Source organism: Enhydra lutris, unplaced genomic scaffold (genome assembly GCF_002288905.1).
Source record: "Enhydra lutris kenyoni isolate GAN:26980312 unplaced genomic scaffold, ASM228890v2 scaffoldscaffold27, whole genome shotgun sequence".
Classification (NCBI taxonomy): Eukaryota; Metazoa; Chordata; class Mammalia; order Carnivora; family Mustelidae; genus Enhydra; species Enhydra lutris.
The window spans coordinates 2,330,285-2,350,246 of NW_019154111.1; the positions used below are offsets into that span (position 1 = coordinate 2,330,285).

The 19,962-nt window shown below is 43.6% G+C and overlaps 2 protein-coding genes across 2 annotated transcripts in view; one reads left to right on the forward strand and one right to left on the reverse strand.

Moving 5' to 3' along the window:
- The first annotated feature begins 456 nt into the window (after nucleotides 1–456).
- LOC111151858 (putative DBH-like monooxygenase protein 2) lies at nucleotides 457–7,792 on the forward strand. Its single transcript, XM_022510081.1, has 13 exons — nucleotides 457–765; nucleotides 1,645–1,791; nucleotides 2,287–2,448; nucleotides 2,670–2,753; nucleotides 3,496–3,663; nucleotides 3,854–3,956; nucleotides 4,139–4,305; nucleotides 4,639–4,730; nucleotides 4,958–5,054; nucleotides 5,196–5,255; nucleotides 6,358–6,488; nucleotides 7,139–7,253; nucleotides 7,550–7,792. The coding sequence occupies exons 1-13, from the start codon at nucleotides 457–459 to the stop codon at nucleotides 7,790–7,792; spliced, it is 1,878 nt and encodes a 625-aa protein (XP_022365789.1).
- Nucleotides 7,793–19,007: 11,215 nt separating this feature from the next.
- The window catches only part of LOC111152008 (maltase-glucoamylase 2 (putative)), an 89,418-nt gene continuing 88,463 nt past the window's right edge, over nucleotides 19,008–19,962 (reverse strand). Inside the window, exon 48 of the mRNA XM_022510273.1 lies at nucleotides 19,008–19,962. This exon is cut by the window's right edge and continues 3 nt beyond it. Coding sequence (XP_022365981.1) covers nucleotides 19,008–19,962 — 955 coding nt within the window.

A 19,962-nucleotide genomic window follows, 5' to 3' on the forward strand; every position in this document is an offset into this window, starting at 1 on the left:
AGATATAGAAAATGCCCATAAAAACTGGGGCCTGGGGCAGGTGCCAGAGAGCAGAGTGCTCCGTAAGGACATCCAAGGATTTGGGAATGTGGGGTGCAGAAAGGGAGAGAGAGAGAAATAGAGACAAGGAAATAAAGAGAGAGAAAAAGAGACAAGGAAAGAACAGCAGGGAAAAACTAAACCCAGGGAGGACCCTGTCATGGGTTGGGGTGGAAGAGTCTAAGGACCTTCTCCTGAGAATTTCATGTCAAGTCCCTGCTCTGGGACAAGAGCACTCTGCTCTGCACCCTCACTGGGCACCCCACACCTCCAGAGTTATGTAAGTGGCACCACTCTGAATCCAGAGGATAATCAGATCAGAAGAGCCCCAGTCTGTCCCTCCCCCATGGCACGGTGCCTGCCACAGGTAGAGGCACATATAAACCCATACTTCTTGAGTGTCTGTCTGTAGGAGAGATGCTCCAGACCCCAGGAGCCATGACCTGTGCCCTGCTCTTCAGGCTTCTCCTACTTATGGCCCTGGTGGCCTCCTCCCAAGGCAAACGCCTTGGCCCCACATCTCGCCTGCGTTATTCCAGGTTCCTAGACCCTTCCAATGTCATTTTCCTGAGCTGGGACTTTGACCTTGAGGCAGAGATCATCACTTTTGAGCTGCAGGTCCGGACAACTGGCTGGGTGGGCCTGGGTGTCGCAAATCGCTACACCAGAGTAGGGAGTGATCTGGTTGTTGGAGGAGTCCTGCCTGATGGCAACGTCTATTTCTCGGTAAGTCTGAGGGTGATTCCCTTCTGAGTATGAAGGTCTCTTGCTGGGTTGAGGATATCTCTGGGTCCAGGAAGGATCCACATTTTCCAAACTTATCCAGGCACATGCCCAGAACACCAGCTGACTACTGATCTCTCCTTACAGAAATGGTCCATTGGAGAGTTTCAAACTAGGTCTACTGGACTGCATGGCCCTAAGATGCTAAGGAGTGGAACCACTGGACTGAAAGAGTCCTACACCACTAACTACAGGTCAATAGGGGAGAGTCAATGTTACCTGAGACCAAGTCTTCAGCTCTAATTTCTGTTAAACTCAGTCAGGTGGGCAACAACATGCAGTGGTCTAATCTCCACAGCAGCAACTACAGTAATAATAGCTTAACATTGTTACGTACTCTTGATCAACCAGGCATTGTTCCCAAATCTTCCCATGTTAAACCTCACAACCTCACTATGAGGTACATGACTACTACCCCATTTTACAGATGAAAAAGCAGCTCACCCACTTCTCCCAATCTCACCCACAGGAACTGCATTTAAATGGGTAAGTGTCAATGTTATGAGCCCCAAGAGAGGATAAATAGCAAGAGAGTTTAGAGCGTAAGGAGCTGTCAAGGGCTGGAGACGCAGGAACACTAGGATTTATTGACTTGAGATTTGGAACAGGAAAAGTAAATCAAGGTCAAGTGGTGAAACCCCATCAGACACTGTGTATCCTCTCTGCCCCAGGAATCCATCCTATGTCATGCTCTGTTCCAAGAGCAAGCTATGAAATAAAGGACCAGATTCTGCTAATTTAGTAGATAGCTAATTCAGCTTCTCCAAAGTCATGATAATTGGGGCTTTCTGTTCTTACTCTTTGATATTCACTGGATCCCAGGATCAGCACCTGGTGGATGAAGACACCCTAGAGGAGGACGGGAGCCAGGATGCTGAGTTGCAGGGGCTGATGGAAGACGCCGTCTACACCACCATGCGCTTCTCTAGGCCCTTCCGCTCCTGTGATCCTCACGACCAAGATATTACGGTAAAACAGTAAGCGGGGGAGAAGCATTCAACTATAAGCAGCTTTTCCTTTTAGGGATGTGGAGTCAACCCCAATCTAGAACATGGTCACAGTTCCTAGGGGTTCTGTCCCTCTCCATGTTTCCAGGCACTGCCCCAGTTGTGCCCCTCTCCAAATCCACAAGCCCTCTGCAGAGTGATTCCCCCATAGATTAGGCACCCACCCCAACCTCCCTGGCTCCCCTCTCCAAGAACCTTCCTTGATTTCACTGAACTTTAGAGTGTCATTTCTCAGATGTGGACACAGGCATCTAGAGGGAATGTGACTTGCTCAATATTTCTAGCAAGTTGGCCCCTGAGGTAGAACTAGAACCTGACCAGTTCTGACCCCCAGTCAGAAGCTCTTTGCACTCCACTGTGTAGATGTGAGCAAGTGGTTTGTGTCAGTCCTTGGGTGTGGGTGTTTGCGAAGTGCTATTCATGGGCAGTAGCACCTCGATGCCTATGACACCTCCAGAGTGACACCATAAGGGTGTTGGCCACCTATGGCCTGGATGACACTCTGAAGCTGGATCGGGACCGTACTTTTATCAAGTCCATCTTCCTGCTACAAATAGTCCATCCTGACGACCTTGATGTCCCTGAGGATACCATCATCCATGACTTGGAGCTCACTGATGTAAGAGTCCTCTACCCATCCAGCCACCTCCAAGCCTCCTTCCCATCTTCCCACTCAATTTAGATCCTCCTTTTGCACCTAGTACTTAGTACGTTCCTTGAATTGAGGTTAGTGTGACTTCCTATAATTCCCTGAGGACCACCAAGCTGTTCTGTCCCTCCCCTGTCTTCCCTAAGAGCCTCATTTCCAACCCAGCTCAGCCTTTATGTGTCCTTCTCCAGTTCCTCATCCCAGAGGATGACACCACGTATGCCTGTACCTTCCTCCCTCTCCCCATCGTTAGCAAGAAGCATCACATCTTCAAGGTACAGTGAACCAGACACTGCTAAGGCAGTTGAGCAGTGCAGTGGGCACAGTCAACTCTGAAGGGATGGTGTTTAGAAAATTGCTGAGAAGAAGCTGAAGAGAAGTAGTTTCATGCTTTCCTGAGCCCAAAACTATAACTCCCAGCACTGTTCTATATGAGCCCCACAATACAGCAGAGATTTTGATAAAGGTCATCAATTAGTGTTTCCAGAGAGCAAAGTATAATCCCCACCTTGGACCTAGAATTGTGCTCATTGTCCAGGAGGAAGTTCAGGCTCGGGGGACAGGGCCAAGGGCTGTCAGGTTAGTGAAATCTGACCAGAGGGAACTCCAACATGGTCACCTGATTTCACAGTTGAGTTATTTCTAATTTTGATCTTACAAAAACTAGCAAATGTGTGGGAGCCATTTTTTTCTTTAGAGGAGAATCCAACAAGTCATGTGCTCAGATATAGTGGACTGGTGAGGTTATTAAGGGAAAGTCAGAAGTCTTGGGGAAATTCTTGGCTAGATTTAGTATGTTGTGCACTCAGGGGAAGAGTTTAAAAGGGTGAGGGCTGAGAGAGAAGTCAAACAAAGTGGGGGTAAGTGATGCATTGGGGAAGAAAAACAGAGAACAAATAGAAAAGAAAGAGACACAGAAGTGGGAAATGGGTATAGATTTATTTGGGGGAAAGAAGATGGGGGGAATAGGACTTGACAGAAAATCTTGACCATGATCTGCCCCCTTCTCTCACCCAGTTTGAGCCCAAGCTGCTCGTGCACAATGAGACGATGGTGCATCACATCCTGGTGTATGCTTGTGGCAATGCCAGTGTTCTCCCCACGGGTATCAGTGACTGCTATGGAGCTGACCCTGCCTTCTCCCTCTGCTCACAGGTCATCGTGGGCTGGGCTGTCGGGGGCACAGTGAGTCCCGTGATGAGGGAACTAGGTGGCTAAGGTGGTGGGGTGCATGTTGTCAGATGACTGGGATTGCTGGATTGATGGCAGACCAGGAGACAGAGGAGGTCTGGGATGAGGGCCAGAAAACATGGGTCCCAGCCCCTGCACTTAGCATCCAGCCCTGTTTGCTGCCAGATCTGCTTTCATCCAACAGAGTTACCAGTTTCCAGATGATGTGGGTGTCTCTATTGGCACCCCCTTAGACCCACAGTGGATCCGACTGGAGATTCATTACAGCAATTTTCACAACCTTCCTGGTAAGTATCTTAAGCATTTATGGAGGAAAATCTGGTGCAGCTTCCTGATTCTTTTAGGTGTTGGGAAGCTGCTGTGGGTTGCACGCTGGCTCATTTTGGTCACATCCCTGTCCCAGCTTTCCTCTTGTTCTCACATTGTGACCAGCTCTCTTGTCCTCTGTCATTGTTCCATTCCGCACCAGGCATTTATGACTCCTCGGGCATCCGATTATACTACACTGCACAGCTGCGCAAATATGACATGGGGGTCCTCCAGCTGGGCTTCTTCACCTTCCCCATCCACTTCATACCCCCGGGCGCAGAGTCCTTCCTGTCCTACGGGCTGTGTAAGACAGAGAAGTTTGAAGAGGTGAAGCTGGGAGGCACACCTTCCCTGAGGTTCCTTGTTTCCCATCACAGATCTGGGCTGTGATGGGATCCATAAACACATACACCCTGAGTCTGAGACTTGGACAATAACTACAACCTGGTGCTCAGGAGAACCACTAACGTGAATCATGCAAGAGAAGGAAAGAGTTGGGGCTTTGGGGACTGTGAGGTGGGGAGGGAAGAGGGTCCAGGAGGGCCCAGGAAGAATGAAAGGGGCTCCTGTCATTCATACAAGGAAGGTGTCAACTATTAAGGGAGGCAAATGGAGGAACAGGGCAAGATGCAAACCAGACGTGTCTCCTCCCCATCACAGATGAATGGGGCCCCAGTGCCTGACATACAGGTATATGGCTACCTGCTTCACACGCACCTGGCTGGCCGTGCTCTGCAGGCTGTGCAATACAGGTAAGGGAAGACATGGACTTGAAGCTTTCCCATCTGCACATGGGAACAAATTTGAGGATAGTTATTTATTCTTCAGTATAAGGTTATGCTTGGTTGGGATAGGAGGAGCTGGAACTATCCCTAGAATAGAGGTGGTCAGAATAAGACTGTGGAAGAAGTTTTCTGTTTTATGTGCAACCAGTCCCCCACCCCCAGCATGAGCTCATACACTGCTTTGTTCCCTCTAGAAATGGAGCACAACTCCGAACAATCTGCAAAGATGACTCTTATGACTTCAATCTGCAGGAGACTCGAGATTTACCTTATCGAGCAGAGATCAAACCGGTGGGAGCCTGTGGGAAGGCATGACTGGAGTTGAGGGAGGGGAGGCAGGATCAGAGGCCATTACTGTTGGCCAAGAGAGTTCTAAGGCTGTACCAGTCTTTCTGTGTCTTACTTTCAGCCTTCATGTTTCACTCTGAATAGGGAGATGAGTTGCTGGTGGAATGTCACTACCAGACGCTGGACCGGGACTCCTTGACTTTTGTAAGTACCTCCCTTCCCACCATGGTCAAGCACAATGGGCTCAGAATAGAGCCCATCCCTGGCCTTGGCTCTAGAGTGACTCTGATTATTCTAACTGAAGCCTTTTTCTCCCTCCAATATTATTATCCACTCACATGGGGCTTTTCATGCTCTCACATCCCTGTGATTGTAGGATGTGTACAAGGATTCCCTACTTTTCCTGTCAATGACCAATAACACCATGGGAAGACAGCATGCTATAATAAACCAGAGCATGGACTCATGGTCTCCATGCCTGGTTCCAAATGTCAACGCAATCACTAGCTTTCTAATCTTAGATAAGTTATTCAATCTCTTTGTGCCTCAATCTCCTAATTCATACAGGAACTAATAATAGTAACTCTTAAAATTGTTTTAAGAGTTGATTAAACTTTATAAAACATCTAGATCATTTCCTGGCTTATAGTAAATGTTCAGTTAGAGTTAGCTGTTGTTGTTATGGTCACAAGGAAACCCACCCCTTTTGTGTGTCAAGAGTGGTTCAGTGCTTATAGGTTTCCAAAGGGGTTGCATGCTATTGAGGAAGAAACTACAGCCATATATATTATTACTATGCAAGGTAGAAAGTGATACATACTGTAAGACACAAAAGGGGATGATGCACAAGGGGATTCATAGGGAAAAACCGTAAGACCCTCCTATGGTGAATTGAACATGTGACATATTTGAGTAGATCCAGCTTTAGACATGTAGAGATGAGGAATCCTGGAGAAAATCAAAAGGGAGTGACTTTTTCAGGAAACTCAATATCTTCTCTCATTTTCTCAACCATCTTGTCTTTTCAAACCAGAGCAGAGGCCATGGAAATGTAGAGGACAGGGCAGGTATTATTTCTTTGTATATAATATCAATGACTGTCCACCAATTGGAAGGAGAGGAGGGGAAAGGAAACGGTGTGTAAGAAGTAGATGAACATTCATTCAGCTGGTTGTAGATTAAGGGAAAATGAAAACAGCCTCATTGGTAGAATGACCACCTACACTATTTCCTACATGCCTTGTCCCCCTCTCTCTGCTTGCTTTGTGACTTTGTGTTCCATCTCTGTCTCTCTTTTCTTCCTCAGGGGGGCCCCAGCACCATTAATGAGATGTGCCTCATCTTCCTCTTCTACTATCCCCGAAATAATATCTCCAGCTGCATGGGGTACCCTGACATCATCCACGTGGCCCATGAGCTTGGGGAGGAAGTATCAGAGTGAGTCACCCCGGAAGAGAAGAACTTCAAGTGTGTGTGGGAGGGGTCTTGGTCTGACTCTCCTGTCAATGCTCTGACATAACACAGAATAGGGTTTTTTCCCCCCATATCAATGAGGTCATCCAGAAAAGCAGGTAAGAACTGACCTCTAAGAGTTAGATGACTTACGTACAAATTCTCTGCCTTTATCTCATGTGCTATCTCACTCAGTCAAAGACTGTTTAGTTAAGTCACTAAGTAATGACCCTTAATTATTTAGGGGTGAGGGTTGTCTCTGAGATTTGATGAAAGCCCTGAAACTCCTTTCCCAAGAAAATGCATATCTGTGCAAACACACCCATTCTACATACAATTTCAGGGCCTTTACATGTTCCCTGAATCACTCAATCCACCTTCTTAGACTTCAAGGCTCCCAGATTAAGAACCACTTCTTTAAAGAGTCAGAAGTTTCACTTTTTCACTTTAAAAGAAACTGCTCATCTGTGAATTTTGCTATCTCTCCATCTTCGAAATTCATGGTTGTCCTATTGAATTGTGAGGCATTCCTTCCGGCTTATGCCAACATGGAAATGATGCTAACAAACATGAAGGTATTTTGTCAAAGCTTTAAGTTGACCCTAACCCATCGTGTGTTCCCCTGCCCACGGCAGCCCTATGGAGGGCATGATGGCCATGAACAATGTTGAGTGGACCCCAGAGAACATCAAGAAGGCTGAGAAAGCCTGCAAGGAGGCCCAGCAGATGGTGATAATAAAGACCATTGATGTGAGTGTCCCTGGAGACAGCACCCTCTGGGGATGGTACTGGGCTAAGCCATGAAAAGAAGGGAGGAAGTCGGTGAATGACAAAGGTGGGAACACTGGGTCAGGAAGGAGGGGCTGGGGAGCAGAAAGATGCGCTGGTGCTGCTCCAGACTGTGGAGTGGTGTGGGGAGGGTGGTCTCCCAGCTAGTTTATGAGGCTGCAAAGACTGGGGAATCAGCAAGTAAGGGCTGAAGAAAGGAAATGAGTGGGGAAGAATTCTGTCTTTACCCATTTTCTCCCATTTTCCTTGTGCTGCAGGAATTGGTGGAAAACACGACAGGCTGGATTCCGGACATCATCCCAGCTGCTCGGGGACCCTGCTTGGAGTCCTCTGGAGGCAAGGTGGAGCCTCAGGACAAAACTCCTGCAGGCTTCAGGGCTGCACCAGTGGCCCTCTCGGGCTCCAGCACTGCTACCCTGAGATGCCTCTCTCTGGCTGCCCTCTTGTTTGGGCAGGGGACTCTTTCTTGGCTTCTTGCCACCCTGCAAGTTGGAGTCTGATACTGTCTCCTCATTTCAAATACTCAGGTTACTCTCTGCTCAGCCTTCTTCTTATTCTCAAATACAGAAATTCCCCTCTGCTTGGGCTCTCCGATGTCCCCTATCTGTGCCCCTTCCCATGACCCAGGCCACGACATTGCAGGCCTGGGGGTGTCACCTATTCCATAAAAGCTCTTCCATGCTGAGGGAAGCAATTCAGCCTTTCAAGCTTTGAAAACACTGATGGGACCACATGTTTTCTGACAAAATCTGGATTCAAGGCTGGACCACTCTCTGAGAAGTCTGATGCTCCAGATTACCTAAGGGGATGCCAGCTGGGGAAGTGGCTTGCATGCAGTGGGAAAGCCCTCCAAACCCTCCCTTGCCCATGCTGACCATAAATGGGGCTCCTGATTTTCCTTTCTTAGGGCATTTTTTGCTCAACCCTCCCTGTGAGGCAGAGGCAGCAAGCCACATGTGGGATTGGTAGTAAAGGGAGAGGCTGTGTTTATAAAGGACAAAGCTCAAGACATCAGATTAAATAAAATTTAACTCGCTTCCTGTTGCCATCTCCTTCCTTTGAGCCTTTGGTCCAGGAGAGGAAGCTGTGAGGTGTCTCTAATGGTTCAGTGTAAGACATACAGAGGGTATTTGAGGATCCAGTTGCCCAAAAGGCAACATCAAATGCAGTCCTTGCTCTTCTCACCCGTGCCTCTGCTATCAGATGACCTTTGTTTATCCCATCAAGTGTCTCATTCTCAACACTCAGCTCACTAGGGGTCAAGAGCCTAACGGGCCAGTCAGGGAGAATTGGGCTCTGCAAACAGGTCAAGGCCAAGGTGGAGTGGGGCAGTCCTTAGCTCTGGAGCCCAGGGCATGTCAAGAAGGTTCACATGGACAGAGCAGGGTATAGACACAAATCCTCTGAGCAGTCAGGCTGCAATTTGCAACCACGGTTGAAAGGGAAGGATGCATTGGCAGTGGCTGTTCTGGGCTTCTGGGGGGTAATTCTGTTTTCTAAGCTCGAGAATCTGTGTAGCACCTTCTCCTTTGAGATTTAAAGTCACAATGCCATTTTATGAATTACCTTGCTCATTGTTCATGTGCTCTGGTAGGGACTCTTTCTCTGGTGATCCCAAAGTGTTTAGAGAAATCTTAACCCTTTAGAAACCAGGGATCCGGCCTCAGTAAATTGTTTATCACTGCTTGAGGGACCAAGCATTGACTGAATATCATAGCCCTAGTTCCTGGACTTAGGAGGTATATGCTAGATACTGAGCCCCTTATCTTTACTGTCACTTCTTCTGGAGAATTCTGGAGGCTCCATTCTAAGATGATGCAACATCTCCAGTGTTCACCTTCAGCTCCTGCTCTCTGTCCTGGATGTGTTCAGTACTTGAGGTCACTTCTGGGCCCCGTGATGTGTGAGTAGAGGGACTTGCTGTCCTTAAATCAAAGAGGTTTTTCAAAGTTTATGATAATGGAAAAAACTAGGCTCACCTGAAGCCAGAAGACTGTGTGTGCTCACTGTTGAGTATCTCTGTGGTCCCACCATTCAAGGGAAATGGAGGCGTTCCTTTTGATCCTAAAGCATGGTTGATGCCATTTGGCAGTTGCCTGAGGTACAGAGATTGCCTTCTACAGCATGAGGAAACATGTAGATAAAGATGAGATGTAGATAGAAATGTGAAACAGGGGCACCTGGGTGGCTCAGTGGGTTAAGCCTCTGCCTTCGGCTCAGGTCATGATCCCAGGGTTGTGGGATTGAGCCCCGCATCGGGCTCTCTGCTCAGCAGGGCGCCTACTTCCTCCCTCTCTCTCTCTCTCTCTGCCTCTCAGCCTACTTGTGATCTCTGTCTGTCAAATAAATAAATAAAATCTTAAAAAAAAAAAGAAATGTGAAACAACAGGCACAGACCACTTTTCTCTTCACCTTGTCAAGGCTGGCATTTCTATTCCAATATTCTGTATTACTCCAAGGCTCCCAAACAAATTCATTCAACCCCAACCTCCAGATTTAAAACAATAACCAGGGGCACCTGGATGGCTCAGAGGGTTAAGCCTCTGCCTTCAGCTCGGGTCATGATCTCAGGGTCCTGGGATCAAGCCCCGCATCGAGCATTCTGCTCGGCAGGGAGCCTGCTTCCTCCTCTCTCTCTGCCTGCCTCTCTGCCTACTTGTGTTCTGTCTAATAAATAAATAAAATCTTTAAAAAAAATCCCTCTCTGGCTGGGTTTCAGACACCAACCCTTAGTTTACACTGCAGCTTTAATCTCAGGTCTACCCTGACAGGTTCAAGCCAGCTGGGCAGCTACCCCTAGGTTCTGAGCCAAAATCTCCCTGTGACTCCCTTTGCCCAGCTCATGGCCCAGTGCAGGTCCCAGGCACCTCTGCTTTCCTTCCTCCTCCCTTGAATTTCTTGTTCTTGTTGGCCTCCCTTCATTCATCTTATTTTTCTTTCCATCTCCTGACTTCAGCATTTAGTGATCATGCACGTACTGAGCACCAACTGTGTGCTTGACATTAGGTTAGAACAGGAACTGGGACAAACACCTGCTCTGCCCTTGTGGGGCTGTGGTCAAGTTTCTATGATCCCCTCAAGGGCCATTTTCTCCTTGGGCTCACACTATCCACCTCTGAGCTTTTCCCAGTGCCACTGAGTGTTTCCTCCCCAACTGTCTAGAGAGAGGAACTCTACTTATATCAACCTATTGGGAATGATGTTTCTATGGTTAAAAGGGATTAATTTACATTATACATATATGAGACAGAGAGCTCAGGCCAATACTTCTGGGGAAATGTTTTAAAACATTCATACCTGGGGTATGAGACTTGTTACCTCGAGGCCTTCCAGCTCATGAGCTTTGTGACTGCAGTTTCCTGATGACCTAATGACACACTGCAGGAGGAAGGGGCTCAGTGCTGAGGGGGAGAGATGACCCCCAACTTCCTCAACATTCTGTCCCTTGGGTCTGTCATCCCTCATCCCCGAGGAGTCTCTAAAGTCAGGTTGGCTCTGAGTGACTGAGACTATAGCTCCTTCTCCACCTCACCTCCTCTACTCAAAACCCCATATTAAAGGTGGAGGGTAAATAAAGGATTCAGTCCCTTGTTATTTTTTTCTGTGGTTTTTGTGAGGTCAAGAGGAACCATGGGCTTATGTTTACAATGACCCTGGTCTTTCTTACTGAATATTTTTTTATGATTTTATTTTATTTATTTACTTTAGAGAGAGAGAGCACACAAGTAGGGAGGGGGCAGAGGGAGAGTCTCCAGCGGACTCCTGCTGAGCAAGGAGCCTGACATGGGGTTGGATCTCATGATCCCAAGATCATGACCTGAGCTAAAATCAAGAGTTGAATGCTTAATTGACTGAGCCACCCAGGCACTCTTCTTGTTGAATATTTTGATGCAATTCCTAACTTATGGAAAAGTTGCAAGAATTCTCATATATCTTTTATCTAGCTTTATCCATTGTCTATATTTTGTCACATTCTTCTCTCTCCTCTCTGTCTTCCTTTCTCTTCTCTCCTTCTTCTGCTTCCTCCTCTTCCTTCTCGCTCTTCCTCTCTGTCTCTCACTCTCTTTCAGGAAGCTGATAACTTAGTTTCTTTTCCCTGTTGGCTAGAATTTCCACCAATGTCTAAATTCCCACTACCACTGAGTCAGCATAGACTGACCAGAAAACTCCCTGCCTCACCACTCCACCAATATGCTGGCTCCCAACCTTGACTCTGTATTGGAGTTACCTGGTTGATGGGCAAGAGTCCAGGCATTAGTGAATTATGGAACTCTCCAGGAGCTCCCAGTACGTACCCAAGACTGAGGACCCCTAAGCTAGAAGTTCAGTTGCTCTTGACTAGTCCAGTTCCCGCACAGACAGGAATCACTTTCCAGCTTCGCACATTAAAGGCTTTACTCAGGCACTCACCAACCAGAGTGGCCCCAGTAAAGAAGAGCCTGGAAGCCTCCAGTTGCTAGGAGTTAGAATTTTAGTTGCTGGATTGTGAGGTTATGTGGGGACCTCAGAAAGGATGCACATTTAGGGGGCTCAGGAAAGTGGCTATTTACCAAGAATTACTCAAAAAATAAATAGTAAAGAACAGAGGACTTTTATAATGCTGAATAGTGAATGCAGGAGGAATGTGAAGTTGGAAAATTACCGTTTGAAAAACCTATAGTAAGAATTGATTCAGGCAAGACTCATCAACAGATGACAAAACAAATAGGAGGGAAATCAGATAGCTACCTAGCCTCAAAGTATCTCATCGTGATGTATTTATTACTTATTGTGAGAAAAAAATAGCAACTTTCCTGTGGAGAAACCTGGCACACACCACCTCAACCAAAGTACTATCACTAAAAATGGGCAAATAAACAGCCACCATGTATGTCCTGCTGCGGTGTGCCAAGAGGGACACAGCATCACTTCTGTGTTATTTCTGCCCAAAATGCACATCAATGCAATCATGAGGAAATACTAGGCAAACTGAAAATGAGGAATATTCTACAAATAGTTGACTGGCAATCCTTAAAAACATCAAAATTGTGAATGAAAAAGAGGGACTAAGGAATAGTTTCAGCATAGAGACCACTAAGTAGCAAACAATCCAATTAAACAGTTCAACACAATATGTGCTTCTGGGTCAAATTCTTTGTTGTTGCTATTGTCACTGTTTTTGTTTTGTGTTTTCCAGAAAGAACATTACTGGCTCGATTGGTGATTTGTTTTTAAGATTTTATTTATTTATTTGACACAGAGAGAGATCCCAAGGAGGCAGGGGGGCAGCCAGAGAGAGGGGGGGAAGCAAGCTCCCTGCTGAGCAGATAGCCCAAAGTGGGGCTCCATCCCAGGACCCTGAGACCATGACCTGAGCTGAAGGGAGATGCTTAGCCCACTGAGCCACCCAGGCACCCCTCGATTGGTGAAATTTGACTGGTGTCTATACATTAGGTGCTAGTATTGTATGAATTCTAATTTCCTGATTTGACTGGTTATATTGTGGTCATGTAAGAGTATGTTTTGCGTTTTAAGAAATACACAGCAGAGTGTTTTACTGATGAGATGATGATGATGAGAGATTTTGTTTATGATGATGATGATGAGACATTTTGTTTATGAACTCTCAGGTTATATACCTGTGTGTGAGAGAGAGGGAAGGAAGAAAGAAAGAAAGCAGATATGATAAATAATTGATAATCTATAGATAATGTTTGGGAAATCTGGGTAAAGAATATACTGGAATTCTTCATACTATTCTAGCAACTTTTCTCCAAGCTTATTTCAAAATTAAGGAGTCAAGTTAAAACAAGAAACCAGCCCAAGCACTGTTCAAAGACAGCATGAGAAATGGAGGGAATGTTAAAAAGAAAAAAAAAACAAGGCACATAAAGAGTAACCTGGAAAAAAAAAAATCCATTTAGAAATGTGTCAAGTTTTTCCAAGCAAGACTTTTTGACTACTCTGAGCAGAGAACTTCCAGCCTGAAAGCTGTGGTATTCTCTTGGATTAATTTCAGCTGTCCTGTGTAATACAAGTAGTAACAAGTGAGTAATAGTATGTATTTCTTTCTTTCTTTTAGAGAGAGAAAGAGTGCAAGAGGGCAGAGGGAGTGCAAAGGGAGAGGGAGAGATAGAATCTTAAGCAGGCTCTTCGCTAGTGCAGAGTCTTACTTACATGGGGCTCCATCTCACAACCCTGAGATCACCAGCTGAAATCAAGAGTCAGTCACTTAACTGACTGAGCCTGCGCAGGTCCCTAACACGTATTTCTTGAGCTGCAAATCACTACAATTTTACAGATAATTATTTAAGTAGTCAGTCATTTTACTTAAATGGTGACATTTAAGTAAAAATAAGTAGGCCTTTTCTTAAAACTAGAGGTCATGAGAGTGTTGTTTGAGAAATAAAGAGCTTTGATCTAAATGATCAGTAGGAAAATAGTAGCCTCCATCAAAAACGTGGGAAGCTATCACAGAGATGACTTAAGGTATGAAATTAAAGTTCATGAAATTACCTCTGAGGAGCCAAAATTCATCTCTGTACCACAAAAAAAAGTTTTAAAAATTAATACTGCCTAACAATTGAATGAGCAACCTTTCAAGGAAGTATTTAATCAAATGCCCATGAGGATTGGAAAGATATGGTTTAGAGGAAACTTTTATGAGGCAGCAGTTTTAAACTATATAATCCCTAAAGTCTATTTCCACTCAGATGTGCCTTAATTTTGGCATATATTGGGAAATACCCTTGTGTTATATCCATAACACAATTTGGGAAATACGCTTGTGTTATATCCATAACACAGCCTGTCATCTCTTACCAATTTTGTGTCTGACTAATCATCTTTATAAATAATTCAATAAAAGACTAAATTTTTCTCAAGCTGGATTAGAAATATATATTTTCACAGGATATGTCATAAAGTATAAAGTCATAAAGTTCATAGGATATGTTATATTCATAAATTATAGCTTTCCAGGAAGAAAAATAAAATCTTATCTAATTTGAAATTATAGTTTCTCATATTATTAAAATTAACATGTGATAAAACTTCTAGCCTTAGGTGAAAGCAGTTTTCCCAAAGATCTCTAAACATTTTGTTTCCAGGGGCGCCTATGTGGCTTGGCTGGTTAAGTGTCTGCCTGAGGCTAAGGTCATGATCTCCGATTCCAGCGACTGGTGCCCATGTGGGGGATGGTCCCTTCTCAGCAGGGAGTCTGCTCCTTCCTCTCCCTTACTCTCTGCTCCCCACCTTGTGCTCTGTCTCAAATAAATAAATAAAATCTTAACAACAACATCTTATGCCCAAGTGAATCACCCTCTGCCCAGTTTGAGACCACCTTCTCTGAGGATTTCCCATCATCTGGTGCCTTCAGAACACCTCCAACATGGAAGACTGCCTCTTGCTCCACCCAGGACAGTCCCAGCCCCATCTTGCCCCACTTTCCCATTCACTGTAGTGTGATTATAAAATGCATATGTTAGGGGCACCTGGGTGGCTCAGTCCTTGGGTGTCTGCCTTCGGCTCAGGTCATGATCCCAGAGTCCTGGGATCGAGCCCCACATCGGGCTTCCTGCTCAGCGGGAGGCCTGCTTCTCCCTCTCCCACTCCCTCTGCTTGTGTTCCCTCTCTTGCTGTGTCTCTCTCTGTCAAATAATAAAAAAAAAAAAAAAATGCATATGTTATATTTCAACAATAACCCTACGTTTATATCCTATTTAGACAAAACCTAAGTGAACAGAAGTATAACCACATTGCAGATAAATTGAGAGACAACTATTATCCTGTCCACCCCTCAGTGCAGAGACTGAACATAAGACACTTTTGCGAAACCACTGCACAACTCAGTATCTCATTGCAAGCACAGGAGATGGACCAAGGCCTTTCTAAGCAATAGTGCTCACATCTATTCAGTGAAACACCATCAAATAACAAGGCTCTTTGAAAAACATGAAGAAAGGCCGATACATCTAATTTCATTATACAAACCAAAGAAAATGTTACTGGCAGAAAATATGATGTTTGCTATGTAAAATAATGTGCATGAACACACACACACAAATACACACACACAGTCTACATGAACTCTACTGGCTACTTCAAAATTTTTCTTGTCTGTGTTTTGTTTATACATTTTATTCTCTAGAAGGCAAACAATGAACAGCAGCAAGTACAAAAAGCTTAAGAAAAATTATAGAAAAATAACTTAAACATAAAATTGGGATAATTATGTCCATTCACTTTATTTTATAAAGTGAGGAAAGATGGGCATTATTTAATTTAGCAGTGAAACATTTGAAAACATTTGAAAAAAAGAGACATAGGGTAGCCTTATGACAAAGTAACAGTACTAAGGAAAAACAGCTCTGGTCTCAGGAAATCCAAGCGGAAGAAGAAGGAAAAAATTTAAACAGACATTAACAACACTCAATGGATTATGTAATAATAATAAAAATAATAAAATTTTATATAAGCACTTTACAGACTGAAAATGCATTTCTATGTACATTGCAGTTCTGATGTTTACTCCCTCCTCTAGATGAGAAACTGAGGCAAAGAGTGGAGTGTCTACCTAAAACCATAGTCCCTGTACCAACCTCACAGCAGGTGGTATTCACAGAGCTGGTCCCGTGGAGTCTATTCATCCATGTCAGGGTCAATGAACACACAGAGCTCAAGACTCAGAAGGAGCTGATATTTGGCTCTTCCCTTTTCAGGTTCTCTAAATAATTCAAGGAGCGTATCTTGTGTGTAGACTCTCCAGTTTCAATCCTCACGTTTCTTCAAACATCTGAAGTCCAGGTTTCCTTTTTTTCTGTTTTGTTTGGTTTGTTTTTGTTGTTGCTATTGTTCTTTTTTTCAGGATTACTTCCCTTTTCAAGATCCCAAATTTTCCATTAAGGCTGGTTTATGGACACAAAGGGAATGAATTTCCTATAGGACTATGGTTGTTTGAACAAGTTCATCCTCAGTTTTCCAAATCCCAAGTACTTTAAGCAAAGCCTTTGGCCAATTAATCGGCTGGCAGCAGAACACCGTGTGCTTTAAGACACAGAACACTTTGTCTCATATCAGGGTTTGTGGTGCCAACAAGATAAGGGCATTGGAGCTCTCTTGGTAAAGACACAAGTGAGGGGGGGCTGCCTGGGTGGCTCAGTGGGTGAAGCCTCTACCTTCAGCTCAGGTCCTGATCTCAGGGTTCTGGGATCAAGTCCCACATAGGGCTCTCTGCTTAGGCAGGGAGCCTGCCTCCTCCTCTCTTTCTCTCTTGTGATCTCTCTCTCTGTCAAATACATAAAATCTTAAAAAAAAAAAAAAAAAAAAGACACAAGTGAGGGAGTCTATGACCAAGGCCAGTGGTACAGTTTGGAATTATGAGTTTCGTTTTGTTTTGAGTTGGAAGGTCAAGTTGAGAGGTATATATGCCCTGGTATAAGGTCTATCAACTTAATTCAGAAGGGGGCAGGTTGTGGGAAGATTCCAAAAGGCAAATGCAACTAACTGATGAATCTTTGCCCCTAATGCGGAACCCCATCAGGCCAGCCACACAATAGTGCAGGTGTGGTGGTAGATCAGAATGCTGTGCAGATGTGTTCATAGTAGGGGGTGTATGTAGTTAGAACCTTAAGGCACAGTTGCTGGAGTTCCTAAGTGCTGGGAAAGTTCATAATGTATTATGATGTATTATAATGACTATGCAAGTGATCTTCAAATTCTTTGTGGTCTCAAAACTGCTCTCTTTACAGGGGTGCCTGGGGGGCTCAGTCAGTTGAGAATCCAACTCTTGATTTTGGCTCAGGTCATGATCTCAGTGTCATGAGATTGAGCCATGAGGCGGGCTCCGTGCTCAGTGTGGAGTCTCCTTGTCCCCCTCCTTCTGCTCCCCCCACCCCGTTCATGCTTTCTCTCTCTCTCAAATAAATAAATAGAATCTTAAAAAAAAAAAAAGCCCTTTACATTCAAATTTAGTGAAGACCCTGTGCTTGGTTTAGGTGGCTTGTATCTGTTAATATGTACTTTCAAAATTAAACTTGAGTCATTTGTAAAATACTTCGTAAAATATTTATTTTTTCATTCATTAAAAATAACAATATATCAACTGCATGTTCACATAAATAAAATATTTTTATGAAAAACAAATATATTTTCAAAGCATAAAATTGTGAAAAGAATGATATTTTATATTTTGTAAATCTGTTTAATATCTATCTCAATAGATACAGGTAGATCCTCATATCTGTTTCTGTATTCATCTATAGCAACACCACACAGCATTAAGGCTCTGAAAAATGCCACTGTATACTAATAGAGGATGAAAGTTAAAAAGGAATAGAAAAGCATAGTATTATGAAAACAGATTTGACCTTGTGAACCCCAGAAAGAGTTCTATGGCCTCCATGGGTCTCCAAACTACATTTTGAGAATACTGTCCTAGGATTATGTCTTCAATAGCATTCAACTGGCTATATTTGGTTATGACCATGAGTCTATTTATGGGGTCTGGCTGATCTAAGAAAGTAACAGACCAAGGATAAATAGTAAATTTGGATATGAAAGACCAAGAACATGATGAAAGTCCTAACACAGAAGGGGAGTTCACAGTGAAGTAATAAGGGAAAAGCTGGTAGATAAGAGAAAAAGTAAACAAGATTATAACGAGTTAAAAGTCAACAAGAACTCCAATCCCAGGGCAGAGACTATTTCCCCTAAGCCATATCTTTAAATATGCATCTCCACCTGGGTGATTTCTAGTCTACAGAAGAGTTAGAGATTTGTAATTGAATCCAGTCATTCAGGATAACAGCAAGGACCCTAAGATTATCTCCTAAGGAAAATTAACTGTTAATTTCCTGGAAGTGCATTTAAGGTCTGTAAATAAAAGTACTTATCAAATTTGCAGTAAGAGTATCAGTAGTACCTATGGAAGTAGTGGTTGCAAGGTTTAGGAAGTTATGTTTTTAACATCTATAATCACATTATTTCCTATGATAGTAAAAGTAACATCTAACATTTTTAATTTAATTATTTTAGTTCCTGGAGTCTAAATATATACAAGATCTACAGTGGTAGCACTTTCCATATCTATGGTTATACCTAGGATTGTTTTAGAAGTGAGAATGTTTTCAGGATGTGTAATAGTGTATTACTCTATTGATAGCCATGGTATATGGAAAAATCCATAAGAAAATAAGGCATGATTTTTAACATTACTAATTAAATAATTACTGTAATATTAACAACTGTTGCTACAGTGGCCATCTGAGTGCCACATATCACCAGTGCTTTCATTTATGGTATCATGTCCCATAACCTAAGAACAAGTTAGCTTACTTTAATAACTACATCTAAAGCAATAGTATTTACAGAGACTAATATGGTATTTTCTGAGATACCAAAATCATCTATGAAGTCTCTAGCAAGGATATATAAAATATTTACAGTTTAATTGATAGGTCTATAGGGCTCATAATTTTTAAAATAGGAGTACATATTCTGGCTGCAGAAGAAGTATCCATGGTTTCTTTAATTATACTTATAAAAATAGTCATGGATGTATCTTTAGACATATCAGCTGTGTCTATAGTGCTTGGAGTAGCCATATTTATAAAAACTGGTGTTAATATCTGTGAAAACTTATGTAGCATAAAATCATGTATCTTTCATTGATTTTTTATATCTGTAATAGTTGTTTTAAAGAGATGTCTATAGTAATTATACTGCTTTGGATAGTAATCATGGAACTAGAGTAGCATTTATGGCATTTTCAATATAAGTTGGTATGGTAGCAGAAGCATTCATTGTTGTTCTATCAAGAATGATAGTATTTAGAACATATGTGGTAGTATTTATAATACTGGTGGTAGCATTAGTTGTAATAATAGGTAAATAACTGACTGTAGAGTTTTTTGTTACCTGATGGTGAGTTGTTGTGTCTACAAGAGTAGTCATTGATGTGTCTAAGGCTATTGTGGTATTTGGAATAGAAACATGGGTAGTATTACCTGGAACACTGCTAGAGTTATCTGCATCAGTAATATTTACTGCCTGCCCTGTACTATTTATAGTATTGGTGGTAGAGTTAGCTATGGTATTAGTGCTAATAGAGTGAATATCTGTAGAAGAAGTAGATACTGTAGGAATAGTATTACTAGTACTATTACCACCAGATATTGTAGGGGAAGGAGAACTGGTAATAGGAGTATGGCTGCCAGTGGTGGTAGGAAGAGTACTACTGCTAGGGGCAGTATTTGCAGGAGAAGGCGTAGTGCTGTAAGGGATGGTAGCAGCAGGTGTAAAGGTAGTAGTACCCGCCGGGAAGGGAGTGTATGTGGTAGGAAGAGTACTACTGCTGGCAGAGGTATTCACTGGGGAAGGTGTAGTGCTATAAGGGATGGTGGTAGTAGGTGTAAAGGCAGTAGTACCTGTCAGGAAGGGAGTGTCTGTGGTAGGAAGAGTACTATTGCTAGCGGTCGTGTTCGTGGGGGAAGGCGGAGTGCTGTAAAGGATGGTAGTGGTAGGTGTAAAGGCAGTAGTACCTGTCGGGAAGGGAGTGTCCGTGTTAGGAAGAGTACTATTGCTAGCGGTCGTGTTTGTGGGGGAAGGCGTAGTGCTGTAAAGGATGGTAGTAGTAGGTGTAAAGGCAGTAGTATTTGTCGGGAAGGGAGTGTCCGTGGTAGGAAGAGTACTA

What these genes read in the sequence shown, in the direction of transcription:
- LOC111151858 (XM_022510081.1), top strand. Translation starts at nt 457, where the DNA reads ATGCTCCAGACCCCAGGAGCCATGACCTGTGCCCTGCTCTTCAGGCTT. An exon ending in GCTGGGCTGTCGGGGGCACA is followed by an intron (nt 3,664 to 3,853) that starts GTGAGTCCCGTG and finishes TTCATCCAACAG; the next exon opens with AGTTACCAGTTTCCAGATGA. An exon ending in ACCGGGACTCCTTGACTTTT is followed by an intron (nt 5,256 to 6,357) that starts GTAAGTACCTCC and finishes TTTCTTCCTCAG; the next exon opens with GGGGGCCCCAGCACCATTAA.